Source organism: Morone saxatilis, unplaced genomic scaffold (genome assembly GCF_004916995.1).
Source record: "Morone saxatilis isolate NCDOM2014 unplaced genomic scaffold, NCSU_SB_2.0 Contig19, whole genome shotgun sequence".
In the NCBI taxonomy this organism is placed as follows: domain Eukaryota; kingdom Metazoa; phylum Chordata; class Actinopteri; family Moronidae; genus Morone; species Morone saxatilis.
In genome coordinates, this window is record NW_023339751.1 from 11,676,517 (window position 1) to 11,686,577 (window position 10,061).

General features: G+C 41.0%; 1 protein-coding gene across 1 annotated transcript; it reads right to left on the bottom strand.

The window, feature by feature from the left end:
• Nucleotides 1–2,281: 2,281 nt before the first annotated feature.
• Nucleotides 2,282–8,018, bottom strand: wnt8b (wingless-type MMTV integration site family, member 8b). Its single transcript, XM_035663597.1, has 6 exons — nucleotides 7,892–8,018; nucleotides 6,964–6,997; nucleotides 5,802–5,940; nucleotides 5,011–5,136; nucleotides 4,775–4,917; nucleotides 2,282–3,530 (listed from the first exon to the last, which is right to left on the bottom strand). Exons 1-6 carry the CDS (start codon nucleotides 7,960–7,962, stop codon nucleotides 2,961–2,963), a joined length of 1,083 nt encoding a protein of 360 aa, XP_035519490.1. The 5' UTR covers nucleotides 7,963–8,018; the 3' UTR covers nucleotides 2,282–2,960.
• Between the last annotated feature and the right edge of the window lie 2,043 nt (nucleotides 8,019–10,061).

A 10,061-nucleotide genomic window follows, 5' to 3' on the forward strand; every position in this document is an offset into this window, starting at 1 on the left:
GATAGATAGATAGATAGATACAGGGCTGCAAATGTATAAATGTAAACAAAAAATACTCCATTCAAATGCTAACTCCTTTTTAATGCCACCATCACCATCAGTAGTTAAAAACATTTGCACATTTCTAGAAATAATCTGCTACAGAAGTTAAAATTGATTATTCATCCTCTGTGAAAAAGCATGTGCTTAAAACCCCATTCTTCCTCAGTTCCTCTCACCGCCACCTCAAGCTCATGTGTTATGGTAAATTGAACGTGGCAGGGCCAGCCTTATAGACGGAAGTTCAGACCCCTCGGTCGGAGGTTGTGTCACTCTCTGGGTGAGGGGGAAGTATGTAATCTGAGTCACAATCAGCATTATGTGCTGTTTCACACGCTGTTATAATGCATGTTTCATCCAGTGCATCTGCCTTTCTGTATTCTATCATTTTTTGCCTTAAACTGTGGCCTCTAGTTGTTCATGTGAATCCCTTAGCCAACTTTTAGTAGTCTATAATGTTATGAACATGTTAAGACACCTTTGATCAAAGAAAAAAGGAAAGGTATAGTACAGCGGGGCAAAGGTTAAGTGTAACAGTGGTAATTCTGTGCAAAGAAAGCATTAATTAACTCTCTTTTCCTCTTAACCTGGAGCCCAGCGCCTGACGTTAGGTCTCCAGGTTAAGCATAGTATTATCTTCATACACTGGCTTCTAGAGCAATTCCCTCTCTTTCATCTGTGCTGCTGATGCACAACTGATCTTGACTGAATAATGAAACAGTGTCACAGGTGTGTCAAAGTGCTGAACTTTAAAACAGACAAACGTGTTTTTCTGTATGGCTTTCCCAGAAATGAAGTGACTGTTGCGTCAGCAGGCTTTCCTTTGTGAGATTATTTTTTATATGTGAGTATAAGTGGGAACTTTAACTAAGAGTGAGCCAGTTCATGACTCATATAATTAGCCAAAGAAAAAGTCCAGCAAGAATCGATGCATTCTGCACACCAAGTTTAAAGTGGCTTTGTTAAGTTTAATCCAAAATGTATGTCCTAATTATAATTTTGCATTACATTTAAAACATGTGAATGAACATTTTGACGTGCCTCTGTTGTACTCCCTGTCACAGTAAATTGCAGAACTTCCACAGAGCCGCAGGGCAAAAGCTTGGTATGCCGGTCCTTTTGTTGGTAAGAGGGTTTTTTCTGCATGCCAGGCAGAGCAATCCAGCCAGCCCACGGGGGTCAGCATAGGAGGGAGGAGTTTTGATTATGATCATTATTTGGTAAATAAGATGTCAACAAGGTGTTTCCTTGACACTTTATTGAGTAGAAGGGGGAAGGTGCAGAAATGAACGCCCCCTTCTCAATGGGACCTCTAATCTCCTCTTTCATGTCCCATCTCGTCTGAAGGGTTTCGGCTTCGGCTGCCATGTGCTAGTCTGCCTGGGCCTGGCACTTCTTACTTGCAGGTGGGGTGAGTATCCTGGCAAGCATGTGTTTATAAAACCCACTTGTTTGGGCACAATACTTGAACTAACTTCTTTTGAGAGAACAGTGTGAATCTGTGCAAAGCCTTTTCCCAAAGTCCTTTAGAAGGCGACAGCCCATTGAGAGTAGAGAAGAAGGGATTACCTTCCTCGACAGTGGTGCATTTCCGAGAGAGCTGATTAGCTCTGCATTCATTGTTAAATCGAGCAAAGGAAGGCCCTAGAGGAGTGAAAGGATCCAAATAGGTGGGCCCAGAAATAAAACAGCCGCAGGAAGCCCTGCACAGGCAACCCAAAGTTTTCCCAACATTTCTTTCCCCCCACTCCTAAGGAGGTGCGGCGTGAAAAAGGAGATTAGCATACAAAATTAGAGGCGGGATGATTTTTAAGGGCAACTTGCCTCATGCCCTCCACCCCCACGGCCCTACTCTGTCTGGACAAAGTTAATTAAACTAGTATTAAACAGTAAAGAAACGTCCAAGCGCTTGGGAGTTAGGGGGCTCTTTGAGGATTACCATGATGAGGGAGAGAACGGGAGGTATTTGTTGAGGCGAAATTGAGAAAGGCGTGATGGAACGAAGAGTACGCTGGAAAGTTTTTTTATTCTTTTTGGGTTTGTACCACAGTATCCTAACCCCAATGTGAACAATGTGAAGAGCGAGGTTGTGTTTACTGCAAAGCTTCAGATATTACTGTGTCAAAGAATATGTTAAAGAAGGATGAACACGACCTTCAGGCTGAATGATATATAAGATTGAAGAATTTATTATTCTTTAATTACATTTTAATAGAAAACAAACCACAAAGGCAACTAACAATAAAGCAAAACTAGGAAATGCTGTGCAATAAATTAACAATGTACAGTACAAAGTGCTTCAATTTATATTCAATTAAATACATCAAGAGGGCAGCAAAGGTCAGGGCGAGCCAGATGACAGGAGCAGACTGTTCATTCAAACCTTGGCAGTGATAGTTGAAATATAGAAATGTTACTACTAGGCTGACAGTCTTAGGCATTTATGGGAATACAACCTGAAGGGGTCTTGAAATTTGTGATTTTAAAAGCTAATTCTGTCATTGCTGAATAGTCAGGTCATCCATTACTCAAAAACTAATAACTGGTTCATTTTCTTGTGTATATTTGAAATAAATAAATCACATTGTGGAGAATTTTGAAGTCAGAGAAATACTGTTGAAATGCCCAGTGACTTTTCAAAATGTTGAAAAAAGTATAAAAATATATCTTAAATACATTTGTACCAAAAACTCCACAAAGTTGTAAAACATCCCCTTCTCATTGTCTCTATCATGTGGCTTTATGCATTTCCCACTGTCTTTAACTTTTAATACAAAATTGACAATAAAGATGGTCTGAAATTGTATTCTTTTTTTGTCCACAAACACACACTATATGAACATATACAGAGTTTGGGTGTTGACAGGAGCTGCAGTGGTATGAATATGATGATGACAGCAGGGGAGAAGTGATGAAGACGCTCAGTGCCTCTTCTTCAGTCTGAGGTTCTTCCGACGGCTACTGGCGCTCTCGTTCCTTCCCCTCTGACCTCCTTTCTTTACACAAAAGTACTTGGTCACTGTCTTTCTGCACTGCTCGCACTTCACCGCGCAGCACCAGTGGAATTTACAATTACAGCTCGACACCATCTCAGCTTTGCGCTCCTCCACAGCCAGCCCGCACTCTCCGCACAGCCTCTTGCAGCTCCGCTTCTCCCATTTGCTCAAGCTCTTGCCCTTCTTGAGGCACTCGCGGCCCTCTGTGCCTGGCAAGCCCAGAGTGCGGTTTTCCAAGCAGTAATCGGGGGAGTCTTCGAGGTGGACCAGCTCCTTGCGTGAAATGGAGCTGAATGTCTCAGCGATGGCCCCCCGGCTGGCCGCGCTGTTCCCAGCTCCACGGAGGAGATCTACCTTCAGAGCTCTGTGATACTTCTCCTTCAGGTAGTTCCCCACCTCCCTGAACTCTGGCAGCTGCAGCCAGCAGGTCTGAGTGGTGCAGCTTCCTGACACCCCATGGCACTTACATGTCCTCTGCATGGTCCCCTTCACAGCCTGGAGACACAGAAAGGACGGATAGAGGGAAGATTCACTATATTAAAATGTTTTATAGTTTACTGCATTGAAGAACATCAGTTTCATATGAAAAACAGTATCAAAACAGACAAATTGATTATGTGATTGTGAGTATGCATATGCACACACACATAAATGTGCGTCTATGTAAGTATATGTGTGTGTGTGTTTAAAGGAAAGGATATCCATTGTCAGTTGATTGATGTGTTGTCAAATTAACTGATTGTATTCTCAAAGTTTTCCAGTTGAGTAAAAAAAGGGATGAATACACTGAAAGGAAGAAATGATAGCTTCAAGGTCCATTGCTGAGTTTCTTTGTCGTCCTCAGTGTTTCCTGACTTTACCCGACACAAAACAGCTGTCAGTTGAAAAGGGACGTTTTCTTTTCGTGAGGAGGGGATGAACTTTCTGTTGAGGTGAGGCTGAATCAAAGTTTCACATTGAGTCCTATTGTCCCCCCAGAAGAAATAGGAGTATTTATTTTGCATGTTCATTATCAACATGTTTTCTAGTGTGAGAAGACCCAATGGAGAGTCCCATTGAGTGAAGAAATTAAAAAGGAGTTTTTCTCTCTTTCTATCCCCATTTTTTTCTGTTACAATGATGCTCCAGGTGCCATGGGGATCCTAGGGCCCAACAGGGGGGAGCAAAGGCACAGTAAACAAAGAGCACTTCAGCTGCACGCCTGTGGTCCCCTCAGACTCCCTCAGGTCCCTCAGGGCCAAACAAAGACCAACATAAATGTGGGATCCTTATTGCAAGAATAAAACTAAACACTTATTTTAAAAAGCAGCATAATACAGAATGCTCTGCAATGTCTGGCTCCCCAGGATCTCTAATTAAGCTTGCACCAGTGATCCTGAGATTCTTGAGTTGAGGTATTGTCATAAGGGGCATTCAGCACTGGTTAATAGGCCCTTCTGGTACACTGAACACACTGTTATTATTGGGAACGAGTGGCACCTCACTTATAGCCGACGTGAAAGGGATGCTTGGGTGGCACACTCAGTGTAATTCTGAGCAGGGAAAAAATTATTCAAAAGGTGCTTTACACTGTGCAATCAGTTGGAGGGCTACAAGAGATTTCCAAAATTTTAACCAAGCCGCCACCAAGTTTAAATACTGTATGGCTCAAATGGAGGTATAATTGTACTTAATCTTTTACTAAGGGCTCATCTCTCATTGCCAAGTGGATGGAGTGAATTTAAGAGCACCTACTGTACCTTGCGTCCAGCCTCGTTATTATGGAGGTTCATGGCCGCCCGTGCATCCTGACCAGTCTCCAAGGCATCCACAAACTGTTTGGAGATGGCCTCGCCAAAGCCAACATTGTCACTGCAGCCGCCCCAGAGCCAACCGTGTCCACCTAGGAGAATGAAAAAAGAATTAAATTCATCCTGTCACAGCTTAACCTCTGCTGCTGTGGTTATTTATGTACAGATCTGTGTGTTTCTCTGACCTCGCTGTCCGTTCCTGCTGTCATCACAGCCACAGTTGTCAAAGTCTCCGAGACTGCAGTTCCTGGTTAAAGTGTACATGACTCCAGCCGAGCTGATGGCATGAACGAATGCTGTCTCTCGATTTGCTGTAAACGGAAGGACTCATTAATCATGTTGTAGGTTATGGATTTTATACATTATATTACAATCTCAATTACCTGCAAAAAGTTCTAACTATCATATTACACATTCGGTGCTACTTTTAATGTATAAAATGTCTTTGACCTAATTAGTCAATTTCCCATATTCTGTTCAGCACTATAAAACCCATCATTACGATATCTGCACTTCTAAACTCTTTTTTATATTTACTGACATATTTGACTATTTAACTTGTGAATCTGGGTATGTTGGTTTCATACGCAGCAAAGAGAGGCAGTGATTCTGGGGGATGTTGTGAAAGAGTAAGGTCAGTGTACCCAATATTGCTTTCATAAACTGCAAATAGAGGCAGTGATCCTGGGGGATGTTGTGAAATGGATTAGGATGTTTGTTTTGCGATCATGCCCACTGTAACCATCCCAAAGGGTGGTGAATGTTTTGACTAAGCCAACATCTCGATTTCACAAAGGGAAAAACCCTTCCTCTTAGACACAGAAACTTGAAACAAATACAGTTACAAAACACTTTTTAAACATCTATTAGCCCTGTTTGCCATTTAGAAGTGAGATCTCTCTCAGCCTATCCCTGCAGCGTAGAGATGTTGGCGCTGGTGTTAAGGCCAGCTTGTCCTTGAGGAGTCTGGACTTACCGCTGCGCAGGCTGCTGTGTGTGGACAGCTGCAGGGCTCTTTCGGGGCAGTTCCAGCGGTCCCATGCAAACTGGTATTTGCACTCCTCTATGCCACTCTGAGCTCCGGCTGCCACACTGCTGGAGTAGATCAGGTATGCCTGCAGCAGCAGAGACAGTGGATATATTAAACCCATAAAATAATGCACAGGCACACCACATCTCGCACAATAACAACATGATTTGAGACACTGAGAGAAGCATTTGGCATGATTTGATAGCCAGATCATCTTTAGGGAAGATTTACCTGATGCAAAAAAGGTTGCATCCTACCTAATAAATTCAACCCAATTAGTGATACATAAATGCAGTTTTAATAAAATAATATTACAAAAGCCTAAGCCCTGAACACAGTCTTCAGACAGATGCCAGAAGTAACCACTGACTCTCTCAGTAGCCACAGATGTGTTGCACGAATGTTATATGTAGAAGAAAACTAGGAATGGTTATGTGAACCAGTCTCAGCCTCATTTACATTTATATTTTCCTACTACTGAAATACTATAGACGTTTTAAAATGTGTTTTGCCTCCTCAAGAATCACAATGTGGACAACCTATATCAACAAGTCTCAACATTCTTAATGTTTCAGAGACTGAGATTGCTTATTGTCAATTTTATGAGAAAAACAATGTGAACTGCATTCAAACATTACTTTATTGTTTAAACTCCAGCAGCTTCAGCGAAAATGATAAAATACGCTCTGTCCTTGGCTTTCGTCCGCCTCTCTGCTGCTTGCTCAGACGGTGTGAACGATAATATAACTAATATGTCTCAAGTGGCCTTTGGGGAGATGGAGTACCACCTCTTTCACAGGGGTCTGGCTCACTAATGATGACCACCCACTACAGCAATGCCTGCCCTCACCCTTTAAAACATTCAACCCACACATACACAGAGCTTCTGAATAAGGTCAAGTGTACGTAGGGAGGGGGGGGAATCACAAAGGGCCAAGAATATCAATGATATATCATTAGTGGCATTGTTGCATACAGACAGGTACCAGATCTTGTCAATACACTTGAGTTAAGACATCACAAGGACAACAAATATGCACAGAAAGCATGTTTTCTCTCCCTCTCTCGTTTGGGAAAAGGGGAAGAGATCAAAAGAAAGTTGGCTTACCTTAGGTCCAGTCATCAAGAAATTATTCACTGACCTGGAAAAGGAGACAGCTTATTCACTCAGGGAAGCTCAGTGTCCTTCACAAATTCCTCTGCTAACATCTCTCATTAGTGCGCAATGTAACATGTTAAACCGTGACACCAGCAGGCATCCAAACCTCAGTGAAAACACTGCTGAATTTGTCCAAAAGTTTGTAGAAATGTTAAAACTTAGGGCAGCAGCTATGTTATTAACACGTTTTGACTTGAAATTTCGGTTGCCCGTTGGGAAAAATCTCACTGGCAGGTGTTTCTACTTTTTTTTTGTAAATACTGTAGTTATAAATGTAATCCATTTATAAATGCTTATGGGTTTCTCACTTTTTATTAATCAAGTCTGTTATTAATGTTTATACGTCATAATAATTGGTTTTAACCATTTAAGCATTATATTAGTTGTTGATAAATGGAGTTTGGTCCTGATTGTCTGCAGGCGTTTTTTCGGAAATAAAAGGTCAAATGGCATAACCTAAGGGAGTTTTCACAACCTGGCAACCCTAAAGTTGTTCTTACTAGTGGCTTACAAAGAATCTATAAAGCATTACTAAATGATTTATTCACCATTGTTAAAGTAGTTAGTTAAAACGTAATAACCTCTTTATCAAGAGTGTTTTATTAAAATATGGTACTGGTGAAATTAATTAAACTAATCCAGTTACCTTTTATGGGAACTACTAAGTCCCTAATTTAAGTAATTTCCTTATTTCCAATTGTCAAATCATTCAATTAAGTGGTTTCATGGGTCATTTTATACCTTTTGAATAATACTCTAATGTTTAATGAGAGAAAAAACATTAATTAAAGCAAAATAATAAAATAAAATGTATACTGACAAAAATACATGCGTTTTGCTATTTATACATATATATTTCACAATAAATCAAACTTACCAGCAGCAGTACGACCTCATGTGAGCCAGGAGAATGAAAATATAATAGAAAACCTCCAAATGCATGAACATCCTGACAGGTGAGGGGGATGACTGAGCCCGTCCAAAGCCTGCAGACAGTCAAACGATGGAGAGGAAACTGAGCTACCAGCACATGAAACTTCACCAGGGCTTCCAAGATTCAAGGAGGGGGCTCTGAAATGGAGCTGCTCTTGTCCCAACAAGAGATTATCTGCTTAATTAAAGATTTTCCCCCTTCTTAGTCTCTTGGCCAATCAGGAGTATTGCACCAAGGAGAGACTGAAATGATCAAAAGGGCACCCTGGGCCTTCAGGGCCGGGCAACGGTAGGTTCCCTGCCTCTATTCAAGAGCAAAGGAAGATCTGCTTAATCCTATAGGAAAAGTGCAACACTGATCCCTTGAGTTTCTGCTCAGAAAAAAAGTTTATTTAAGTTATCTAACGCGCAGCTGATTGTCGGGGATTAGTGGGAGATAGTCCTCTGGATGACGAATAGTCAGTTTGATAAGACCACAAAAAAATAGTTCCAAACGGTTTGTTCTCGAGGAAGTAATTCATGGTTTCACAAAGGTGTGATTGAATCAGTGTTTATCACCATAAATCACAAGGAGCGTTACTCACACGGCAGGCAATCATAGCCTCAAAATGTCATTTGACCATTTCATTTCAAATGGGGTCAAACTGCCTCGTTACATCCACAAAATCTGCGACAGTTATTCCCACAAAGGGATCAACTGATGAACTGCAGGTGGAAGTCTTTCTTAGTATCATCATTAGGGATATAATTTCCATTTGTATTATAGTCACAGGACTCGATGCGATTATATATATTATATATATATATATATATATATATATTATTTCGGACACCTGCAAATAAAAAAATATAGGCTATAGTTTTCTATTTCATACAATGTATGGTTTACAAATATCGCTGACACTAGGCGGTTATAGTAAGTTTAAATTGAGTGGTAATAGTTAAAATCGACAGGGAATAAGTGTTTTGTGGAATTATTAAAGGTTTTTCATCTCTACATTTTACCTGCAATATTTTAATAATCTAAAACTCACCATGAGATTGAGAAGTTTTTCCAACAGAAAAGAAAAGTTGGATTGGGACAGAGTGAAGCAGGCCATTGATCAGATGTGGGACATTTCAATCACTAATCCAGACGGTCCCTACCTAACGCTGGATGAAGGGTTATTCCCCAATAACCCCGTCTGACCCTTAGGACCCTTTCCTTTGGCACAGGCAGCCCTTTAGCAATCTTCTTGTGTGCAAATTAGGATTAAAGAAGAAAGTGATTTGAAGGTGGGGTGGGGTGTGGGGGGGAGGGACTTCTAAGGGATGTTTTTGGATTAAGATTTAAAGAGGAATGACAAGTAAAAATGAGACAAAAGCAGGATCCATCCTGTTGTTTTAGTTTTTTTAATACATGATTTATTCACTGAGAGCATCACCAAAAGCTGGCTATTCATATATATCAATGTGAAAGTCATTTCCCAAAACGTCTATAATTAGCTATCTTTAGTAAGCATGTGAAAAAGCCTTTGCACACATTTAGCATATGGAATTTGAGGGTAACTGCACACAATGGGAAGTAAATACAAACTTAAAAGTCATCATTTATGTGAATTATTTCAGTCTCCTAAGCTATAATGTCAGATTGTCTAAAAAGCAGCCAGCAGCAGCAACATAATCTTAGTCAACAAGTCTTCTGTTGCACAAATTTGCATGTGCCAAGCTAAAAGCTCTGACCACAGTGGAGAGTCTGAGATGTGACTGGCAGCGTGACCACACTGAGGTGTTGCATGCTGTGAGGAGGATGGCCTGACAGTCAGCAGCCAATGGACAGAGGGCTGATGTCACTGTTGGGGCAACAGAGATCAGCAGTGGTGGGACCACTTACAGTAGCCTACCTTTTGACCGGACTCAGAGTGGTGTCACTCTGTAGCACACTGCTGCATTTTGGGAGAAAATCACCAGTTGCAACAAATAAATAAATAAACATTTATTGTTTTTTACACAGAACAGAGGGAGGATGCACCGTTCAGGCCGTTTCTTTGACTTGCCATAACATGATTCTCCAGCAGAGGGAGCAAGTTCACTGATCCTTCATATGGTTTAAATAAACAAACTCAATACCTCCT

Bases quoted from the DNA above. Each gene is read 5' to 3' on its own strand.
- wnt8b (XM_035663597.1), bottom strand. From the start codon at position 7,962: ATGTTCATGCATTTGGAGGTTTTCTATTATATTTTCATTCTCCTGGCT. The intron at 5,941-6,963 runs GTAAGCCAACTT...CTGCTGCTGCAG, and splicing joins TCTTGATGACTGGACCTAAG to GCATACCTGATCTACTCCAG. The intron at 5,137-5,801 runs GTAAGTCCAGAC...TTCCGTTTACAG, and splicing joins ACACAGCAGCCTGCGCAGCG to CAAATCGAGAGACAGCATTC.